General features: G+C 45.3%; 1 protein-coding gene across 7 annotated transcripts in view; it reads left to right on the top strand.

The window, feature by feature from the left end:
- Nucleotides 1-24,571, top strand: part of sox5 (SRY-box transcription factor 5) — a 168,777-nt gene that overhangs the window by 103,200 nt on the left and 41,006 nt on the right. For all 7 annotated transcript variants that reach the window (XM_028954941.1, XM_028954939.1, XM_028954936.1 and 4 more), the window contains one exon: nt 5,997-6,213. In XM_028954941.1, the coding sequence (XP_028810774.1) occupies nt 5,997-6,213 (217 nt within the window). The remainder of the gene's footprint in view (nt 1-5,996; nt 6,214-24,571) is intronic.

The following is a 24,571-nucleotide window of genomic DNA, read 5'->3' as shown; positions in this document are numbered from 1 at the left end:
AGACCTCTCACATCGATCCAGGTCCGACCTTCCCCCCCCCCATCTCCTCACCCCACACTTTATCTCGCAGATAGTCGTGAGTTTGGAAACCAACACTATGCTGTAAAACAATGAACTGGCGCTTAGCGGAACTTAATCGTGAGCTAATTCCACAATTAAGGTGCTGATTAGGGACAGAGTTGGTTTTTCCAGCCATAAACCACAATCCAAAGTCCCCGCTCTGCAACAAGTCCTGCGCAACACGCTCCGGGAGCGACTTTACGCAAGATCGCCGTTGTCGAGGGACAGTTCCGTTCGGCCACCGGGCCGATCCGCGCCGACGGGCAGGGGAGAGACTTTGCACGGCGGAGCCCTCCGAATGGGGGGCTTTGTCACGGCAATTGTGCGCAGCGGACGCGGGGGAGCGAGTCGACTCCCCGCGTTCCCCGGGTGGCGGCGTTAGCGAGGGGGAGATTACCGCTTTATCTTGTCATAGTGAATTAACGCAGCGGGCGCACGCGCCTCCGGCGCTGACCTCTTCATCCTCCTCCTCCTCCTCCTCCTCCTCCGCCGCCGCCGCCGCGTCCGGCCGGGGCGGAGAGAGAGAGAGAGAGAGAGAGAGAGAGAGAGAGAGAGTGGGTTGCCAGGTGCGGGGTCCCAGTTTCACCCCCTGTCCGCCGCCTCTCTCTTAACTAGCTGTTTTAAAATATATAATGATGCGGGTGTGCAATTAGACGCCTTTAAACGCAGCCCTGAAAGAAATCCCGTCCTGATTTAGCTGGTTGAGTCAAGAGGCACTTGCGTGGAAAGTTATCGTGGCATCTGCTAAAACATGAGAAAACAATTAACTCCAACGAACGATCATAAGTGCATCATAGGAAATGAAATTAGGCTGGAAATTAAAAATAGTAATATTATTACGATCTTTTCATCTTTAAACACACGCACACAGGTTTTATGTTTTGAGATTTATTTAAGCGTACCTGGCCACCACCATTAGGTTATATGCGGAAGGAAGGATTAAAGGAAGAAAGAAATACATTAGCCGACATACAGTTATCAATTAATGCTGTTTTGTTCACTTAATGAGCAGGGACAAAAAATATTTTTTTGGACTAATATAATTTTTTCCTTCTAGTCTGGTTTACTAAGAAATATAGTTTTTGTTGGGGATAACCAGACTAATCTAATACTAATCTAATAAAACTTCATTACACTGAGTAGTGACAGTAGCTCTTGTGGTGATTTATAACCTCGTAGAAATGCAAAGTCCTTCAGAAGATTAACATGCATTGAATTTTTACAAAACATTTGAGCATTATTTACACTGTTTTTTTTTTGTTTGTTTGTTTAAAGCAGATGAAAATTTCTTGACACAAAATGACACATAATTCCACTGAAAATGATCAGACGTTGTCACACCAGGAACATAATGTGTTTAGAGAATATGTAAAAATCCTGCAGGAACTGACACTTGCGATTTAGGTCAAGAGGGGAAAGAAGCACAAAGAAAGGCAGACGGCAGCGACGCCGCAGCACGTAAATCCTGCTGGATGGCGCCGAGTTGCACGGCAGACCCATCCACGCTGCGCCGGAGCAGAGAAAGTTCGTGTCGAGCGGAGTGGGAGTGTGTGGGGGACACCCCTGTGGGGCACAGAGTGTGTGCATGGCTGTGTGTGTGTGTGTGAAGTGACTCCCCAGAGGGCTCAGAATCAAAGCTGACAATCGCAGCCTTTAGCCCCGGTGCGGTGAGAGGATTGAGAGCACAGCTTAAAGACAACAGCGGCGGTGTCACCGTGCGACCGGAGACAGTCGTCATGCTTCCTCGTTCGAGTGTTCCTCTCTCTCTCTCTCTCTCTCTCTCTCTCTCTCTCTCTCTCCTTATCTCGCCCAGTGCGTGTATACGTGTGTGTGTGTGTGTGTGAGAGAGAGAGCCCTTCCATGCCCTCTGTGTCTTACCTGCACAACATTCCTTCACCCTGGGCTACACCTTAATCTGCTGTTGCTCCAACAGAAGGGTGGAGTGTCAGGATGGGGGGGCGGAGGCCTGAGGTGGACGGGCTGGTATCTTCAGGAGGGGGGGGGAATGAAAGCAGGGAGGAGAACGAGCATCTGTGCTGGCAGCGACGGAAAGAAGAGACGGAGATGCGAAAGAGTGAGAGAAAGAAATGGCATTTCGATTTTTATTTTTTTTTTGGCAAGTGTTAAGTGTGCTTAAATCAGGGCCTGTCACAGATGAGCTTAAGAAGACAAAAGTTGTTTAATTCTGTTCCCATGCCGGAGCACTAAAGGGATCAGGAGCGAGTGGAGAGAACAGCGCACGGCTCACTTTGTTCCACTCATTTGCGGCAGAATCGACATCTGCAAAAACTAAAAGCAGAACCGCCTACACCATCAAGAATTGTAGATCAAATGCATATAAATACATAGATTGAGGCACACACACACTTGCATGCATGCGACCAGACCTCGCTGAACACCTATTCACAAATGCGCCAACTCACAATTTAGAATCACTTGAGGTCCCAAACTCATTCACGGCCATAGGCCTGTATTCCTAACCAAACACACACGTGCACACCGATGCAATATGAAACAGAAATGCTGAGAAAATTGCATTCTGCAGTTGGTTTTGGGGTTAAACGCTGTTGTAAGCTCAAACAAGGTACTTAACCTGGATATTTTTAATACAGTGAAAAACATGTCAGTGTGTGGATTATGCATGGGGGGGGGATATAAACCCGTTAAGTTCCCTCGCGTAAGGCTGTCTGCTTTGCGTAGAAATAATACCCAACGCAGAATAAAAAAATAAAAAAAACGAGGGAGTCTTTGAAGATGATCGCGCTATTAATTCCCTTTGATGACGGAATGACCTTTCGTCTGGACGTCTTTTGATGACATCTGCACGTGCCTGAGCGGCCCGGGTTCCCTCCCGCTCACTCTTCGTCTTCCGTCTTCATCTTTGCTTTTGTGTGTGTGTGTGTGTGTGTGTGTGTGTGTTTTTTTTTTTTTTTCTTTCTGCAAGACATCTTTCTAGAAAGAACGAGTGTCGCTGGGCTCTCTCTCTCCCTCTTTTTTTTTTTTAAGTAGGCAGTGGATTAAATAAATTGGATGTGACAGGTGTGACTGTGTTCAAGATGCCTGCCACACTAATGTGGGCAGAGTCTGTACTGAGGCAGCTGCCATTCTCTCTCTCTCCTATTTATTTTTTCTATATCTTATTTCGTCCCTCTTTCCTTTTTTTTCCCCTAATCTTTGTCTCTCACTCCATCTTTCTGCCATTTTCCTTTGGCCTTTCTATTTTCTTCAGTCTGTCTTTATATTTGAGTGAGGGTTGACGTCTCTGTTTTTTTTTTTTTTTTTTGAACCCTCTTCATCCTGTTCCTTAATTCCCGACATGGGGACGGAGGTGGCGACTTTAGATGAGTCTTGTCATGTACTAGGATGATTGAAAGCATAGCAAAGATTCACACTGTCATGGATGTGAATCGACTGCTAACCTACTTTGGTTAAAAAAAAAACCCGGAGTGGAACAGTGACTGTTTATGGCGGTGACGAGGCGAACGGCCTCCTTTGGGCTGTAATTGCTCCGCGTGGTCCCGAGCAGCCAGCTCAGCGCAGGCCGGCCAGATGAGTCGGATTTAAGCTGCTGCTGCTGCTGCTGCTGCTGCGGTGGTGATGATTATGAGTGATGAATAACATTCACACCCATTACCATTAATCTGCCCCTGTATCCATCCACTGCAGAGGCTCGGCTCAGCGCCGCCACTTCATGAAGGCGACTGTGAATGAATTATTGAGTGTGCCGGCTTCTGTGGTTAGAAGTGCTGCTTGTGTGTGTGTGTGTGTGTGTGTGTGTGTGTGTGTGTGTGTGTTTGTGAGAACCAGACAGGTGCATGGGGACAGTGCTTTCTCAGCTTAGCGTTTGCACTGCCATAACTGATCATTTTCAACATGCCCGCGTGCTGTGGCGGTCTGGGGAGAGCAGCGAGACACACTTGACCCATGCATATTTCAAAAACTTTACAGTCCTATTGGGTCGTGTTCAATTTAAAAATAGTGTTCGCAAATGCACTGATACAAAAGTTCGCTCAAATAACCTGGAGCAATCTGTTTAAACCAATGGGACGGAGGTGCCGCTGTGTACTGTACTCGTACACGGCAGTACGTGTAGACGGTCAGAAATCACGCACACGCATCATTTTTGCAACATTACATTAGGGTGCACAGATTTTGGAGACCCACTGCAGTGTATCTGCGCAGTGTCAACATTGGCTGTGCTCTACCTGACTTCTGCCCCCCCACCACTGACGGAGTGCCAACTTTCCTGCTCCATTCCAAGAAATCATTATTTCCAGTAAAACATAAAACCTGCCACTAATTAATGACCTTGTCAATAAATACAGTGTCGGTTTACGTTGCAGCATGTTCACCATAGTCACCAGGGTATTGCATATGTATATATATAATTTTTTAAAAATAGCAGCAGTCTCTCCTGGCTAAATCGGACAGCGATCCTGATGGACTTGGTTTAAATTATTAGAAGGGTTCATTATTCTCATCAAGCCTCTAGTTAATAATTAATTGCAGATATGAATTATCTGCTATTTATTACTGACCACATTATATAAGGGCAGAGGTGAATTCTGACATTGTTTATGTAGCTCGTACAGTAGAAAAGTTATCTGTGTGCAAGTCTTTGTTTTTTGTAGTTTGAGAAAAAAGTACATTTGATGGGTGGTAGTGGCCTAGTGGGTAACACACTCGCTTATGAACCAGAAGACCCAGGTTCAAATCCCCATTGAAGCGCTGGACAAGTGCGTCTGATAAATGCCGTAAATGATGTTTACGTCATGATTTGAGATGTTTTCTGCTGATCTTGATCTTGTGGCATGGTCTTTAATGGTCAGTGAAAATCTGACCATTTTATTCTGAAACGGTGAAGCTCCAGGTTGTAAGGAGTCAGGTGTCACGCCCTGCATCATCTCTCTTCAGCTCTTGGTGGGATTAGTCCATTGTCCAAGTTGCTACTCACGCAGGTGGCATGCTTGATAATAGGGCCAGATTAGCAAAAGATTAACCCCGATTAATGACGACGGACTATTGACCTTGTCTGCAATTTCCCAACCTGTTTTGTAATTAAACTTTACGAACGAGAGCTAATTTCTCTGGACTGCTGCCTGTGAAGAAGACCATGTCCACTTCAATGTCCTCTGGCCATTCCTACATTCAAACCAGCAGTAATCTGTCCAGAAAACATTTACACTGGTTGAAATAACGATGATTGATGATTGTGATTATGATGAAAAACAATGAGATAAAAAACCTTATGAAAAAGGTGAGCATTAAAAACAATACAAAAAACACAGTACACGTTACTCTAGAATACAGGCCCAGAATCACTGTGCACCATGGAGAGGAAGAGGCGAATGTCTTTACAGCTTTACATGTCAGCGTTAATCACGACTGTCCTGCTCCAGCTTTTCTTTTCTATCTTTGTAATTTTTTTGCATCATTTGTGCCTAAGAAAGCGAGACGCAGTTGAAACGACTGGAACTGTACAAGCGCTTGGAAGCCCTTCAGAGTAATGGAGGAAAAAAGTTTGGGGAGAGGCATTTCACAAGATCGAAGTGAGCTTTACTTCGCTTTGTGTTTGTTTCTTCTCGTGCGGAGACTTCTGTCATGACTGACGGAGGGACCGAGCTGGGGAGTTAAGATGACTGGATTCAGATAAAAGAGCAAGAGGACGTCGGGGAAGATCGGGAGTGGAAGAAGCTTTTTGTCTTCCTCTACCTTTCCTTTCTCCACCAGTTTTAGCACACGCATTACCGTTCCCTGTTTTACAGGACATTTTGGTGACTTTTTCTCTTCTCCTTGTCTTTGCCTGTCCCTATATCAAACAGACTTCTTCACCTCTCTTTCTTCCCTTTAACCTTTTAGTAACCTTTAATTCTCTCACTCTGGCACAAACACACCTGCTTCTCCTCACATGTGTCTTTCTCTCCATGTCTGTACAGGAGCACGAGAGCAGTAAGGGCGTGGCCCTGAGTCCGTACCCACAGCACAACTCTTCTACCTCACCCGGGAAGCTGGAGGAGGCCGGCCGGCCCGCCAGCGAATCGGGCAGCACCACGGCCATGAGCACGCCCGAGAGGCGCAAGGGCAGCCTGGCGGATGTGGTGGACACGCTGAAACAGCGCAAGATGGAGGAGCTGATCAAGAATGAGCCAGAGGGTGAGCTATTTTCCACACACACACACACACACACACACACACACACACACACACACACACACACACACACACATACATATTAAATGAATCTCCAGCGACCCTCAGTCCTCCGCTGCTTTATACTGTCAGAACGTTCCTTTCATTTGCCAACCTTTACATACCACGCATACACACTGTCACAAATGTGCTCAAGTTCAATCACACAAATGCACATTGTTCAAAGTGTAACAAAAAGCAGCACAAGCGCCGGGTTACTGCGAACAAATCTACACCCGTGCTTGCTTTGCCTACCTGCACAAGCTTCATTTGACTGGACATGAAAGGGATATTCAAGCCACGCAAACACCGCTGCTCAAAGGCAGGCCAGACAGAGTGCACAGTAACGAAGTATGTAAAGTACGTACAGTCAAGCAGGGCGATGTGTACGTTTCATTGTGTGTGGAAAGAGAACGGGTCTCTATCCTCCTGCATCTCAGGCTGTCATTCCTGACCAACGAATTCCCATAATGAGGCCCATAACAGAGTCAGGCCTTTGTCTCTGCCTTGACAGCATCAGCTGTTGTGAGCTATTGTCTTTTGCACGTTTGCATATTCATTACAGCCTGATTGTCTCTCTCTCGCTCGCTCTCTCTTTGAGAGATGGGATCTGCTTCTGTCTCCTGCAACATGCACTGTTTAATTACGGGCTAATTCTTCATGAATAATCATGGCCGTGACCGCTGTGTGTGCTTATGTGTTATGGGCTCTTGTTTGACCAATCATGATTGAAGGTGTGGATGTGTGTTGTCTGTGTGTGTGTGTGTGTGTACATAACTCTGAGTGCAGCTTTTACAGCCAATCCCTCCCACTGTACAGAGGAAGTGTGTGTGTGTGTGTGTGTGTGTGTGTGTGTGTGTGTGTGTGTATCATTCACGAACAGCAATGCTTGTGGCTGTGTGTACGTGTGTGTTGGAGAGTCACGTGTGCGCTTAAAGTCCATTGTCCAAACACAAATGTGGATTCTACACATTCCTTCCCATAACAGAACGTTTGACAGAGGGATTATTGCCCCATAGATCCTCTGCAGCTCTGCCCTGGGCAAACACGCTTTCCTTCATTGTAAATCGAGGGGCTGTAATTTGACCAGTCCTAACGCATGGGACACATTCGCCAGTCAACTCTCTTCTTGCACTAAAAAGGTAACAATAAATAGCACATTGAGCTACTTCTTAGTAAGCTATAGTTAGCCTCTTGGGATAGTTAGATATACTGTATTTTATAAATTAAAATAGATCTGATGAAGTGGCGGCCTCACATCTCCAAGGCTGCGGGTTCAAATCCAGGTTTGGGTGTGTGGAGTTTGCATGCTTTCTTGTGTTGGTGCAAGGTTTTTTTTCCACTGGTTAAAGGCATGCACTATGGTATGTAGACTGGGCCCTGGAATGGGACGGCAAGACCCTACATGTGTGGGGACCCTGTGGAAAAGGATTATGGAACAGGCTTGATCACAAATGTCTTCATTGGACGAATCGGTTTCCTTAAAAGATGCACTTGTTGTAATGTTGTTGATTGTGCCCCCTGAAATAAAGCCCAGTTAGCATAGCACCCCGCATTGCACTTGTTGTTATTATCACTGCATTGTGGTTTTTATATCAAAAAGACAGTGTGAGAGAAATATAAACTCATACCTAATCAAAGATAGTGGGGAAGTATTTTTTTTATTTACCCTGTTCCCAGCAGTAAATTACCTGGCTAAAGACCTTAATGGGACCCAGTCAGAAAGCCAGAGAGAGGAGAAACGGCATTAGTGAAGGACCACAATGATATACACACAGAATGGACCCTCGTATTTTTGCTACACTTTAAAGAATATAACAAAGGAGCTGCACTGTACACACACACACACACACACACACACCTAGAACAGAGGAGCTAGGAAAGAAAGGAAGGCTAAAGAGAGAGAGAGAGAGAGAGAGAGAGAGAGAGAGAACAGGGGAGAAGATGGTATTGAGCCAGTGCTCCAGTTCGCCGGATGAAAAATCCCTTTCTTCCTGCCCCATTGTTTGGTTGTGTACTTCACAAAGGCCATTAGGCGCAAACGGCAGGTTGTGATGAAAAATTAATGAAGGCTTTAATCATTATGAAAGGGGTCGTATTATTACCCTGCCCGTTTCACCCCACGTTCACCACCACCTCCACCACCTCTTTTTTCACACGCTGTTTCCAGCTGGATCAATGACATAGACTGAGACTTCTGCAGCACGAGAGAGAAAAAGAACAGAAAATGGGTCAGAAAACAATTCGCCCGGGCCCCCTATAAAACAAGACGAGGGGGAGATCATCTCCTGATGATCATTCAGACTCATGTAACCCATGGAGAGCGAGACGGGGTGGGTGAAGCGCGGTGCTCCACTGTGTCCAGTGGAGGGGGAGCGGGCGTCTCTGTGTCAGACGGACTGTTAGCTCCATCACGGCTGCTCCACTTACCCCCGAGATGAATGGAGGAGCGAAGGAGAGGACTGTCGTTTGTTAAACCAGACAGCCAGGGCTTCTTCTGGGTCATCGTCAACGCAACCACTCTCTCGTGTGTATGAAAATGTGTGCATGCCATTGAGTGTGTGTGTGTGCATGCAAGTGTAGATGCTAGTGAGTGAGAGAATGTGTGTGTGCGTGTGTGTGAGTCTGGCCCAGCTGGTCGGTGTCACTGTGCTGAGTTCTGAGTTCTGGGGACTGAGCCACTTGCCCTTTAATAAATGACTGTCGGCGGCGTCCCTTATTGACCGCTCCGGATGGTCCAGCACTGGTCTGCTGCAGCTATTCATCTTCTGCCTCCCTCTTCACACTCACCTGTTACCCCGACACACACACACCCACGCACACACACACACACACACACACACACACGGATCTCCACCACTTGCTGTAAAAGGGGTGTCGCCGGTGGAGTGGAAATGCAAATCTGTCACATCACATTGCTGCAGGCCCTTCTATTCCCTCTTTTTTATTTTTTTTTTGTTTCTCTCCTGTCCAGCCAGGGAGTTCTTCATTTATGTATTTATTTATTTGTTTTCATCTTTCTTGTTGCTCCTCATTATTTCCCTTTTTCATTACTTTCTTCCCCCTCTGTCTCTGTCCTCCCTTCATCCTGAACTAGTGAGCGAATGTGTGTGTCAGTGAGTGAGGTGGAGAGATGTCTAGAGAGGTAGAGAGGTGCCGTGCTGAAGTGTGTGTGTGTGTCATTACCTTTAATCATGGACGTTGGGAAGAAGGGTGCTGGGATTTGGCAGGAGGTACAGAGCGAGAGTTGAAGAAAAGAGTGAAGGAGAAGAACATCAGCACAATACAGTTGGGGAACTGTATCTGTCTATCTATCTATTTTAATTTATTATTAAAAATCATACTGATCATCATCATAAACACTGCTCATTTTTAGTCCATTTTCTCTGTGTTATGTGGGACACAGATGTTCTTGGTCTCCAGAGTGTGTGTGTGTGTGTGTGTGTGTGTGAGATTCATAGATCAGGCCAGCCCCATTTCCCGTCAGCTCTACATGCACACAGAACCACGGCTCGGCTCCATGGTTCTGCTGCCAGGGGCTTAGACCCCTAGGTCCAAGTGACCCATACTCTGGCCCTGATGCGCATCACAGATTCTCTTACTCTGATGTCAGTGTTGTTAGTCCACTGCACACTGGTACCAGGAGTGAAGCAGGTTTATTACGTTTTAGGTCGCCACAGTCGTTCTTAGAGGTGGTGCAAACTGACCGCCCTTCAGCTTTGTACGAAGTCTCCTGCGCGAATCCTATCATGTCAGGTGAGGGGTTGAAAAATGTAACGTACACATAAGCCTTTTTAATGACCATTGACATCGGTGCGCGTCCCACATGAGTCTCAGCATGAACAAGAACTCCATGCAGGAAGATGAGCCGACTTGTGCTTTGGTGGATGAAAAGCCGAGTCGGCATGAAGAAGCAGTGGGGCATTTTATAGGACAGGCACTTAGGCATGGCCATTGTGCCTCACAAACGCACACTCACAAGAGTTCCCTTATGCATCTGTACCCTCCAATGGGCGACAATGGAATGGGCAGAAACACTGTGAACAGAAAGAAAGGAGGAAGGAAAGAGAACACATATGGATATGAACACTAATGCACTGATGTGTCCTTAATGTGCTGCAAGGTTACAGCAAATGTCTCAGTGTGGTCAGTTGTATGTCCCTTAGTGATGCTCCACCCATCATACTACATGTCAGCTATCCAGCTCATGCACTGGCTCACAAATGTTCATAAAAGCGAATCATTCATGGTCCATGCTGACCAGTACACATTGTTGCAGTAAACTTTCGTAGCTACTACTACGAGCTACCAGCTACTACTACTTTCGCTCTTGCTCTGCTGGGATTTTGCAGATGTAAGAAAAGACCCTTATAGCCCGCCAGCTAGCGCGCTCAATGAATCTAGTGATTGTCATGAGAAATTCTGATCACTCCTGGCCTATGCCGAATGTACTTAAGCTACAATTTGTGTCGTTACACTCATCGCCAATGCAGCAAATCTCCAAAATGTAAAAACACAACCAGTTAATGTCACAATTTCGTCGAAGGTTTGCTCACACTTGGAAGCCGTGCAAATAGGAAACAACGTTGAAAATAACAGCGCGCGCAGCATTATCTCCGGCTCCTGTGAGTAATGGGGTTCAGGGGCCCACGGTGCGGCGAGAGCAGGAAGTTCCGCGCGCGATTCCCAGCATTTGGGAGTAATTAGTTTGTTGTATAAATTAACATTAAGTGCTGGATTTTTGCTGCCATTGTTTGTAATTATCCCCCCTTCTCTCGCTCTCTGGGAAAAACACGAGAGGAGTAAAGGAGTGGAGTGGAGGGGAGGGGGGGGAGGCAGAGATCGAGGGATGTGTTTTACATTCACGCTTAATTGCGGCGAACAGATTGAAGAGCTAAAAGCAAGAGGCAACGTGAATTAACAGGAGTTCAAGACGCGCGGCGAACGCGCCTCTCTCTTCGCGCTCTCGTCCTCCGTACGCCGTATATCTCCCTCCCGCATCTCTCTCTGCCACCCGGTGTATCAGTGGCGCTCTGTTGGGCCCCCGCGGTGACAGAGCGAGCGGGGCTTCAAACCACCACACGAGTGCCGCCCGAGCTCTGCCCTCTTTTGTTTTATAGCGGTTGGCCATACTGTACAGCCAGTACACACACACACACACACACACACACACAAAATGCATTGTTTTCAGAAATAGACACCTATATAAATATTTCTACATCGCTCGCCCCCAGAGCCAGGCTCTTTCTCTCTCTCCCTCCCTGTCTCGCTCGCCCGCTCGATCTTTGAGGCTTGTGAAAGTGTCAGACGTGAGAATAACCTGAGGGCCCATTGTGGTCCACCCCGCCATTGTCTGCTGCATTATGAAAGCTGCACATTCAAGTCACTTTTCTTTCTTTCTTTCTTTCTTTCTTTCTGTCTTTCTTTCTTTATTGAATTGTTTTGGTGCACGGCTTTCAGCCTTCCACCGTGGTGCTCATTCCTGCCCCCCTTCACTCCCAGTTAGATAAGTGATACTGAAGAGGCGAATAAACGTCCGTCGGACGGGAATGCAACCCCCCTTTTGAAAGTGTGGGTCTGGATGGCGAGGCGGTGACGGACATCGGGAGGCATGACGGCAGACAAACGGAGAGGGTTTTTTTTTGGGGGGGGGGGCGTGTGTGATGGAGTGTGTGACCTCCCGGTGCGTTTTCTGAATCAGGCGCCTCTTTTTCTTTTCCCATGGTGGATGAAGAAGTCACGGGGCCTGTCACAGCGGTCAGGGGTGTTAAAGACCTTCTCCACAGTCCCGTCACAGAGCCCCGATCGTGGAGTGAGAGCTCAGACCGGGGGCCTTGGTCCGTGTCCCTCCACAAAAAAACACCCGAATCAGAGGAACCATCTTCATGTGCATTTTTTTTATGCTTATTATGGATTTTGAGGACTGGAATGAAGCATTTGTTTTGGGGTGAACGAATGACTTCAGAGCTGATGGTGATTTACCCCCTAATTAAAACGGAGAGCGTTCTCACGGAGCAGAGAGGTTTATCTTTTCCTGTTTGTGTAAAAAAATAAAAGCTTGAATGCGGTACTGCATTCACACACACACACACACTCACAAACACTTTCAAATCATCATTAAATGTAAAAAGGCCTCGGATGTTCGAGCGCGCCTATGATTCTTATGCTTATTTGTCAAGTACACCCATATCTATTAACATGCAAATTATATTTTGTGTATGTAGGCATTTTTTTGAAGTTAATGCTAAATAATGGAATATAATAAGTCATGAATATGCATTATGTCTTTAAACCCTCGTGGCACTGATACTAAATGGAATACCTTGCCGTGGCACTTAGCTTTGATTAGCTCTGTGTTGACAAAGAGGGTTCTTTTTTGCCGCAGCAAAATATAACGTGCGGCCCGCTACATTCTCCCCTTAAAGCGTGAATCAACGTTAGAGCGTTTATTTCTCACCCATCGTACCAATTAGGATGCTTTACAGGACCGGTGTGTGTGCGTGCGTGTGTGTGTGTGTGTGTGTTCATTTCGGGACTTTTTTTAATATCATGATACACATCCCCTCACTGTGCCATGCACATGTAGGTATGCGCGTTCCTGCCCATACATTGCACATATGCTAATCCTCTCAGGCTTATGTGCAAATAGAGCGCAATCTGCTTATAAAGTTGCTTTACATTTTCCGCCATTACCCCTGAACGAGTAAGAGTGTGTGTGGTACCAGCGCGCGGTAAAGGAGGGGATTTCTCTGGTTAGAAATAGATCTGAAAGGGATTTTGAAGGGCCGCTTTAAGCATGTGAGAGATGGCTAACACCACATCAGCCCGCTCCAGGAATCCGGCCCCGATTACCCATAATACACAGCGTTGCTTCCTCGATGTATAAACATATGCTGGACGCCAGCGTGTTCGTTGCACACACACACACACACACACACACACACACACACACACGCAGCAACAGACGCCGAGACTCAGGCTGGAGCCGGTTACAGGTCAGGGTTTTCTCTGGTCAGAGCAGATCCCATTAGACGGCCTGCGAGGGAGAAGTTGTAAAGAGGGTCACCCTGAACACCCCGTCCTTCCTGTGGTCGGGGCAGGAGGGGAGGGCGGAGCCTCGTTTTACCTTGATGTGCCGGGGCAGATGAGTTCTTTTTCCACTATCATCATTCTCGCTCTCGCCCTTTTGAACACGCACAGGTCTAATCGATCCTTGCACGGTCTCTCTCTCTCTCTCTCTCTCTCTCTCTCTCACCCCCAACCTGCGGTACCTTGTGCACAGGGGGCCAGGAAGATGGAACAGGTGTTGCACATTTTTTGATTTCAGTGCATTTGAATTAATCCTGTCAGCTCAGCTGTTAAAACAACTGTCACCTCCAGCTGCTAGTCATTTTACCCAGCGGCCGAGCTGTCACAAGAACTGCCACACACACACACACACACACACACGCAACACAAACACACACACACGCAACACAAACACACACACGCAACACACGCACACACAACACACGCACACACGCACACACACACACGCACACACGCACACACTCACACACACGCACACACACACGCAACACACGCACACACACACACACACACCACACAAAACACAACACGCACAACACACACACAACACACGCACACATACACACACACACACAACACACGCACACACACACGCACACACACAAACACACACACAACACAAACACATGCACACACACACATACACGCACACACAACACAAACACACACACACATACATGCACACACACACACACACAACACAAACACACACACACACATACACACACACTGATTGCTATCTCAGCCTCAGTGTTGTGTTAACAAAGCAACCGGACAGAAAACATTACAAAAACTTCAAACAAACGTTAGGGACCAGTTGTTGAAGCGTAGTTCAACAACATGCACCGTGCTACTGAATTCAAGTGAAAGTTTGGGTACGGGGTCCCCACCCCTCACCTTCATCATAGATCGTCCGTGTCAAAGTTTCTACAGACTATAAAACCTTAACAACCCGCCAGTTTCTATATCGTTCGATGATGGTTAATATAGGTATATGGTATATGAAGGTGTGCCCAAACATCTGGTCCGTACTGTACCTACGTAACTTTTTCATAGAACACAACTAAAAATAGCTTGCAATAGATGGCAGTCAGTCCTGGTTAAAGTGGACATGAGCGTTGGACCCTGTAGCAAGTTTGATTGCACCACTATTTTTTTGTCATATTTATGATGTCACATCTTGTATAGAGCAGTCAGATTTTGAATTGACTTTTGTGAAGTGAACACTTCTTATTCCTCACCCTCACCCCACAACCATCCGGCCCCTGCCCTATATCGCTCTCATTCTCTCACACTCCTCCAAAAAACAAGCAGCGTTACCGTCTCCCACCATCGCGCCCAAGCTCAATTATCTGTGGGAATCTGGAACCTCTTCCTTTCCCTCCTTTCTCTCCACCCCTCCCTCCTTCAATTAAACAGAGGTAGAGTGCAACTTTCTCCCCGAGTTGGTTTGTTCGCCCTGGAAATATTTCGAGCCCCCCCTCCCCTCTCTCTCCTGTTCCTTTCATCCGGCTTCACATATCCTCCAGCCAGACAGGTCGCACTCTCGGCAGAAGTTTCTCTTGTATAAATTACTGTTTACTTTCTTGCGAAAGCCACAAAGGGGGGAAAGGTTATAATTATCAGCGAGAGGCCGATTATGTTTAATGTGAGTGTTTTGACGTGCGGCTGAGGGCTTTCTCAGATGGCAGAGGGAGCAGCGCTGACACCTCAGCGTCCTATTCTGCATGGGCGTGACAGAATGCGAGTGTGTGAGGGTTTCATATAAATGTACATGTACGTGGCTTGAGCTTATCAAACACTTTCTCCCTCAAACACTCTGGATATGGTTTATAGAGGCAATGTTTTATTCATATACATATTAAAGAGATATTTTTACTAAATATATTATTCACTGGCCAAAGTGGTAAAAAATAAAACATGATATAAAGAGTAATAAAGTGAGTTGCTCCATTGATATGTTTTAACAGTTATAGATTTTTAACATCTGGATATAACCTTACAATCTTCTAACATTCTCACTGAAGAGGTTGCACAATAACATATGTAAATGTTTAGTCATGTGATTTCCACGCGGTCTTGTGACGTGTGAAGGGACATTGCCCTCCGCCTGTAGGCTGCAGGACGAGAGCCACTATCATGACTTCCTTACCACTGCCGTTTTGGTCTTGACTTTCAGATAAATATCTGCCATAGATTGCATGCGGTAAGATGTCCCCTGTCAATAACTCAACTCAAACACAAAGTTCATAATTTTTCAGATACTTTGGAGGAATCGGAAATTGTTGTTTGCAGGGAATGAACCGCATTGAACTGCTTATATTCCTCCCTGAGGGTCCTTAAAGGAACAGGATTCGGGTCCGTTGCGGGGTCAGTGTACCCAACCTGCAGGAGGAACATGAGAGAAACCAGGCTGCGAGTCAATCACACTTGTCTTTTTCATGTCTTCCAAGTTGTCAACTTATCTGTGCCAGACCAAAGAAAGAACGAAGGGAAAAAGGAAATTCTACGAACCCAATAACTCTCTCTGTGCTCAACAGTCTGTCTTGGCCCCAAAATAAACAAGTCAGAAGAAATCTAAGGCTCATCTCAAACATTGCATCAGGAGAGAGAGAGAGAACACTCATCATATAAAAAATGCACATTTTGGCATAGGCTCCATTTCTCTGTATTTTTAGACGGCTAACTGTGTTTGACGGTAATGAAAACCGTGTTGCCAATCGTTTAATTCCATAACCCAGCCAAGGCTCGGCTTATGCACTGTACCCCCGTAAACAAATTACGACAATTATGACTGAAAGCAAACTGCCACCGAGCCGATCAAGCCTCTGAGCGCTTGACTCGTCGGAACTTCGTGGAAAGCCTGGGTCTCAACAAGCGCCCTATTATTCCCATGACCAATCTTATCAGCGAATCAGAGCCGGGACCAGAAAGCATGTGAATTCTCAGAGAAAGCAAAAAAAAAAAAAAAAAACTAGGCTTGCACAAACATTTAGTCAGTTTGCACGAACTGCGTGGCGAAAGCCAGAGGGAGAGGGGCCAATGAATGGCCGAGTACGGCCGAGTTTTATTTGATTTTTTTTTTTTTTCCCGCCAGACACGCACCACGCCGGAACATTCCATGCTGGTTAAGCGCTGTTAACGGTGGCTAATGGCTCTCACATGGGCTCCGGTGTCTCCGGCTGCGGTACACAGACAATGAGCGCCATTCTTAAAGACCGAGCACGTTTTAAACACTGACGACATGCGGGGAGAACACACACACACACTCACACACTTTTGATTCAGAAGCTCATACATATCTATCTATGTGTCTATATCTCACCACAAGTTTGATTTAATAAATATGTAACACAGGCATTATAAATTTGTAATTACATAATAATTAATAAGCGTATCCTAAACTTACCTAACTTCAGCAGATAGTAACTTATTTTCTTTCTTTACCTCCCCCTCTCATGACAAATACATGCTCAACGTTTTGTTTGCTCTTTTGCTCATGCATTGCTCACCTATACATTTTTCCTCTTGTGAGGTGGCAGACACATTCACACACACACACACACACACAGAAAACGCAGAGATAAAGAGTGATTGGATGTCTTCACTCAGCCAGCTGCTTCGATTATTCTAAATCTGTGTGTCAAAATCACATTTAATAGAACAAATGTGCCGCTGATTATAAGATGACATACACACTCAAAAGTGCATACATAGATAAAAATAAAAGTGTGACGTTTAATGTGTGTTTGTCAGGATCCTTGTTAGTGCTATTTGACAGTATGAACGAGTGTACTTGTAGCGTTGGTATTTTTTGCTGTTGTGAGCCCAGCACTAGAGAGGATAAGCAGGGCATGGCCATCACTCAGGCGGGCAGGACCATGGTAATGACTGGTGTGAGTAATAACAGTATCGGCCTGTCAGAGCCGGCTTCTCCGGAGGTTAAAGACGCGGGCGCGGAGCGGGAGGCTTCTAAAATGCGAATCAGAATGATGGAGTCAGGCCTGTGTGTGTGTGTGTGTGTGTGTGTGTGACAAGCATCTTTCGAGTGACAAGACATGGCCATCAGCATGACACCGGCCAATTGTAATTAAACAGACAGTCTTTTTTCCCTGTGTGTGTGTGTGTGTGTGTGTGTGTGTGCGCAAGTGTGTAGGTGTATGTGGGGTGATGCTGATAATTGTATATGTGTGATCTGTTTATATACAATAATGTGTGTCCATTGTTCTGTAATTAATCTTTGGAAGTCTTGTGTGTGTGTGTTTATGCATATATGCTGGAATATTATAGGGATGTATGGGTGTGTGTGTGTGTACAAATGTATGAATGCACCTTTATGTAAAAGTATGTTTGTTTGGGAATGTTTGTGTGTGTGGGTATGAATGTATGGATGTGTGTGTGTGTGTGTGTCCCAGCCCATTCACCTCTTAAGCACGCCTCTCCTCCCCTGTGTCTTTCCCTTAATGCACCAGAGCCCCAGACGCGCGGGCAGCCGTGTTCTTTTGTTGTCACGTTAAAGTGATGTAATGAAAGCGGGTGACGGCCGGGGCCCGCGGCTATGACAGCTCTGCGGTCGCCGGGACGCACTGAAGACACGGCGACGGGGGTTGTGCGGGGCGGCGGGGGCTTGGGGAGTGGGGAGTTATTGCCACGAGACAGATTGGAAGTGTCATTTTCCATTACTGCGCACAGTCAGGAAGCACAAATATGCCTTGGCCTACTTTAAACAGCATGCTTTTGACAAGAAGGACTCAGAGTGTGCCTGTGTCTATGTGTGTGTGTGTGTGTGTGTGTGTGTGTGTGTGTGTGTGTGTGCTTATGTAGACCTCTTTTTTGCTTCAATATTACATCAGGTTCAATATTACATATTCAGACAGTTCTTAGAATCACAATAATGATATAAACTGTATTGTTACATTTGCCTCTATCAGATTTTACATTACCTCTGGTTCTGTATTACAATACTTTTATTTATTTTATAATGTTGTCAACACAGGACTCGTTGGGATAAATAGAACAATTAAGTTTTATTCCGCAATTTTGCGCACCCTGAAATTCAGAATGCTGAAACGTGTGACGATAGGAATGTCTTGAACACGCAATCCAAAAAAAAACTGCCTCACTTTAGCATCAGCATGATATCTCCAATCACACACTGATAGTGAAAGTGCATGTAAATGCACTGTGTGTCTTTTCTGCGTTATCAGGGCACTGAGTCAGGAATTCAAATGCTCATTGATGGGCGGCAGAGCGGTGATGTCACTGAACTAAGACCCATAAAAGTCTGTGTGGTTATGTGTTCTGTACCTTCGTCTACCCCGCACGTACGAGTAGGTGTTCTTTTTTCCCGTTTTACTTTTTTGAATGGCATGTGTCTTTCTCATCAAATAAATAAAACGGAAAGCTGTGAGCTTGTCTCCCGACACAGCACAAGAAAACACACCCGTGTTTTTTTCCCCCGATAACTTGTTCTATCACAAGGGCTCCGGCGGAACGTGCCTCACCCGCGCCAGACTAGGCAACGGACGCTTTTAATTTCTCCCACTTTCTCTCAGATGTCATTACAATTTTTGCTCACATTCTTATCGTCGCAATGTCATGCCCTCTGCGCAGTTTTTTCAATCTGCCAGTGTAAATTTGGCGGCGAGCGGTTTGTGCCAGGGTATATTTGGCTGGGATTTTGGTTCAAATCAAATTGGACATAAGCACCCACAACACCATCTGTTACCAAAAAAGAATATGAAAAAAAAAATTGCAAGGGCAGAAATCTGTTTTAGATAAATGGATCTTTCGATATATTAAATCACTCGGCCTTCAGTGCGAAAGACACGGAAGCCCTGACAAAATATATATAAAAATCAGAGAATACTTTCAGGCAAATTCTTTTCCTTTCAAAACAGTAGTCTTACAAGAGGGTTTAGGCATTATATATATATATATATTTTCCATTTAAATACCAGGAATTCACAGAATTTATTTTTTTTAATATTAATATTAAGAATACTAAAAATACAACAGAAAAGTCAGTTAATAAAATGTGGATGAAATTTTTAATTAAATGAGAAGCCACTGGCATACAGTATTGTTTTTGAATATGAATATTTACATGTGCTTTTTACTAGTGTTTTTTAAATATTGTACCCATTGTCACAAAGCACCTTTAATAATTTCTGATTGTACAACATGGGCAGAGGAAGTAATAGAACACGAATCGTGAAGCAACCATGTTCTTTTTTTTTCCCTCTTTCTTTATTTTTGCAACAGTACAGTTGTACATCTTGTTTCCCTGGAAACAGGTCCTGAACCCAGAGTGCGTGTGGCATGCTGACCAGCGCGGTGGCCTGTGCATCACATGGCCATATGGCAGCGTGTCACTGGTCACATCCCTCTATTTACTTGTTTCTTCTCTCTCTCCCTCCCTCTTTGTGCAATGAGACATCTTGCCTTTTTGGGTCGTTTCAGTTGAGGGTTGTATTTTTTTTTGCACCGTTACATCCATTTTTAAACGTGGCCTTGATGTCTGCAGCTTATTAATAAGTGCGTTTGGACCTGCATCTTCCTTGTCGTCCCCTACCCGCTCTGCATCCTGGGAAGGATCGGCTGTCCTGGGAGGATTTTTTCCCCCCACAACTGTTGCTAACTGTTGCCCCACTCCCTCCCCAACAGCGCACTTAATTGCCACTCTTAGCTTTTAACCTTGCGTCGATTTCTGCTGCTTTCTGTGACAAGCACTTTGAAAGCAAAAGTTGTGTGTTACGCGATCTCTATCCTGTTGTTAGGATCTGTTCTGCACTCGCAACCTGATTCTCACGCTGCCCCTGCTGCTGTGTGCCGATTAAAGGCTTTTGAACCATCATTAGAAAGAATTTTTAGAGGACGAAGGCTCCCTTTGGTGCTGCACCAAACAGCACATAAATTGATCATCAAATGTCCCTGTCATCCTTCTTATCATATTTTTATTTGTTGAGTGGCGGCACGTTTTCCATGTTTCACATATAATGAGCATTTCCTTTTTTTGTGAGTGAAAAATTGGCGGCAAAATTAATGAACCAGCGTTGTGACTGTTTGGGTGTAAGGAGGTTATAATTATTTCACCAGCTCAGGTCTGTGGCCAGTTCAGCTGAGAGGTTCATATCTTATAATGCCCTCTTTAAATCTCATCGTTTTAACAGTGCACGGTTCTGAGGTCACATTCAGAATATCAAAGGTAGACGGCTGAAAAAGAATGATAATGAACAAGAAAAGTAATGCTGGACAGTTAGTTTGTGCTTCTCTTCCCTCTCAGCCTATTGAATTCATTTCCAAACATATCCAGTATATGAGACTATGAGACTGGCAAACATACAACCCTTAGTAATGTGTTTATAGTTTTGTCCAAGTGTTTGGCACTATTATGTGTGTTAGTGCATCTCAAAAAGTAATTAATTAACCGACTGAATTAATTAAGACACTTTCAAGAATTTACATATTTATTGACTGAGTGTATGTAAAATACTAATAAGAATATAAGTAATATTAAACAAAAAAAATCACTTTATGTCTAATGGATATGGGATATGTGAAGGTTTACCTTTCTGAAAACATAGATTAATTTGATTAATTTACACCAAAATGTTGCATGTGAAACCATACGACTATTTCTGAAAGTCAGGGAATGAGGGGCAGCCATTCTCTCTACGTGTCCCTCCCCTCTCCTCTGTAACCCATAGATAAACGCCGCCACTGCTGGATAATTGGTTATTGAGTGTGGGGCGGCTGTGTGGGTGTGGGGGTGGCAGTGGGCAGCGCTGGGTGAATGTGGAGCCTGTTCGAGGGCGAGCTCGACCGGAGCCAGGCCCTTTCCTGTGGGCCCGCTCCACCCCGACCAGGCCTGGCCTGGGGACAGAGGCCCTTTTGTTATACACCGAGGGTCCTCCCTTCTCCCTCTCCCTCTCTCCTTTTCTGTGAAACGTCTCCAGCTTTTCAAATGTGAGATAATAGGAAAAACAAGCTCACTTTTTTTTTGGAGGGTGGAGGGCAAGTGTAAAATATCGCGCTGCTAGGACAACTGATTATATTGCGGCGACTGATGCGGCGGTGGCCATAACTTTCAGAGATACCTGTGATGTGGACCTGATAGTAGTTAATGATGGCTGTTCCTCTCTCGGGGAGTCTTTAGCCAACTTTTTACCTGTTATTATCATACTTGCTTCCTCTTTGGACTGTGATGACCTGCTTTCATTTTGTTTTGTTTGGCCCTGAACACTGAAACTCAACATTAGGAGGATTCATCAATTTCTACCAACTCAGGCTACTTAGATACTTGTCCAATCTCTGGTCATCTCCAAATTGGACTACTGGAACTCACTCCTGGCTGGTCTTACTCTTAGAGCTGCTTGACCTCTTCAACTGATCCAGAATGCTGCAGCACAACATGTTTTCAATCTTCCCAAATTCTCCCACACGACTCCAGAGTTGCATTCCCTCCACTGGCTTCCTACTCTGCTCGTCCGGTACCACCATCTTTCAAGGTATTAACCTAGACTCTTCTCTGTCTTGGCTCCTAGGTGGTGGAATGAACTTCCACTAGCAGAAAACTTTTTTCTTTAGGAAATTTTTGGATTAAAAAAGGTATGGTTGGGTTCTGCGAACGGTATCTACAGATCGGGTCCTAGTGAACTAAACAAGGGTTTTTAATGATGGATATTTGAGGCACTCATGTAAGGCACTATGGATAAGAGCGTCTGCCAAATGCTGTAAATGTAAGAGAAAACACACACAGACACACACACACACACACACACACATATAGCCAGTCAGCCACACACACCCTCTTGGTCCAGAGTCACACTCTGTGCCCTCTTCCAACCATCTGCAGCTTGTTTTTTTCCATCCAAGAAGTACCCTCCCCAGCCCAGTGTGGGCACACACATGGTTCCACCCTCCTGCCACATCTGCACAGCAGAATGCGACGCACATAGCCCACTGACCAGTAAACATGCAAAGACAGACACACACACACACTCTCTCTCATATACATTCAACAGTATTTTGCATACCATGCCTGCAGAGTCATTATAATTACACTATACTGATAAAAAAAAAAGTATATATATAAGAATAAAAAGTGTTGGCCTCTAAGGATAAGCAGTATTCATCTGTAAAGGTGACGCTCAACTCTGGGAAAAACACAGGGATTTAATAACACATGGTAAATGGCACGAGAACATAACCAGGTAACAGAAATATTGGATGCACGCGGGCCAGAAACATACAGGAAGATTTATAAGATACTACAGATGATTGTAATCAATAAGATCCAAGTTTTGGGGGGAAGCTTATCTCTTCCCAGAAAGCGTCACTATTGAAGGAATCAGCCACAGAAGCACCTATGTGAATTAACGGGTGGCCATTATTCCTCCAAACCAGACATAAATAACACACAATTTATGCACAATTTCCTATTAATTACCAGCATTTGTAGAGCATGGCCAGCAAAACACAGATAATTACTTTGGTTTAGACATTAGTGTGTCCAGTCCAAGAGTGATTACTGCATTTATTCTTAGCCAGGAGTGTGGACGTGCGGTCCGAAATATGTGTGGGAGGGGGGGAAATGCCACGTCAGCAGATATGAACTTGTCTGACATAAGCGTTCATCAGCCGTAATGCTGGTACATCTGGTCTTGGGCAGAACCTTTGCACCTTTGCTTGTCCGTCCACAACCTGTGCCCTTTACGCACTGCACACTATTTTAGACTAAAGGCAGGAGTGCAGAGGGAAACAGCCAGGGAAGATTTGAAGGTAGAGACGGTAGGCATCCTTTAAAAAGGATAAAGAAAGAAAAAAAAAAACACAGTGTCAGCACATCTTCTTCCCTCTATCGCCTGCACCTCTGGCTATATAGCGGTGATGGCTTAAAAAAGGCGGCTTCTTTAAATTTTTCATTTTACTCATAGAGAAAGTGCCCTGGCCATCACAGCAGACAATGGCCACCATGTTAATAAATAAAAATAATAACTATTAGGCAGTCGGGGGAGAGAGGGAGAGATGTGGCGATGGCTGATGGGGTGGGGGGCTGGGGGACGTACTCCCATTTGTTGTTCCCTCTCACTTGTCGAAGCTCTTTGGCTTAAAAGCTTCTGTCATTGTTGAGCACAGAGGAAAAAGAGAGGGAGGAAGGGACAGGGGGTGGGAGGCTGATAGCACCTGTTGTGGTGACATTGAGACAGCTGTCGGGGTGGGGGGTGGGGGGCGGGGGGCGTAGCGGGCGCTGGAGAGATGCTTGGCCCCTGTCGGGGAAGCAGTTGCGGAGGCCTTCGGAATCAAAAAGCAACCGGCGTTTACATGCCGCTGACATTATATACGCGCCGGAGATTTTCCTCCGGTCCACAGGAAGCGTCTTCACATCACAGATTCTCGCTACTCGAGGTCTGTCTCACTTCCCAATCCATTGTTGGAGAAAAGGGCTGCCGCTGCTCTGTAGCATGGCTATTACTTTACTTTGCAGACACTTTTATCCAAAGCGACCTACAGGAGGAAGACACCAGCAATTCTCGTTCGATTTCTATAGATTTACAAAAACTAAGAGCCCTGATAAGGCCTAACTTGTCAGAAAAAGAACATGCTCGGAGATTGTTAAGTGCTAGACGAAGAGAATATATGTGTGTGTGCATGTGCATGTGTAAGTGTTAGATTTGTCTGAAATACTTTTTGAAAAAGTGTTTTTTTTTAACTGCTTCTTAAAGCTGGAGGTACCTTCTAATTAACGTATCACTCAGTTTCGAATCAGAATTTGTAACTGCAACTACACAGTCTAAGCTCATTTTTGTTTCATAGCACTTTAACAATCTGTAAAAAAAAAAACAGTTATATATTTTTATGTTTATGGAACAGCTCATGTCGTTTACATCATAGCTTCTTAATAATTGACCATTTTACTATCTACCGATGTGTCTTGGGTGATGATGATGATACTTGGGCATCTTTAAAAATTCGGGCATCTTCGACGTTTGAGTGTCTTTGCAATAAATATGAGTTGGTTTTACATTGGCGCGGGCAGTCATGCTACAACAACACGTAACTCTGTCCAAATGCAGCCCTTATAATGAGTTTCATTAATCCTGCATTTATCTGTGTATCTTTTTCGCACACACTCCTCCCAGTGTGTGTGTGCGTTTGTTTACGTGTGCGGCATTTTGCGGTTGTGCCCAGGACATCTGCTCGTTTGCCGGCGATTACGGACGATCATCAG

The sequence above is a fragment of the Denticeps clupeoides genome, chromosome 15 (assembly GCF_900700375.1).
Source record: "Denticeps clupeoides chromosome 15, fDenClu1.1, whole genome shotgun sequence".
In the NCBI taxonomy this organism is placed as follows: Eukaryota; Metazoa; Chordata; class Actinopteri; order Clupeiformes; family Denticipitidae; genus Denticeps; species Denticeps clupeoides.
Note: the sequence above shows the minus strand (reverse complement) of the source record. Positions and strands in the feature narration are given on the sequence as shown.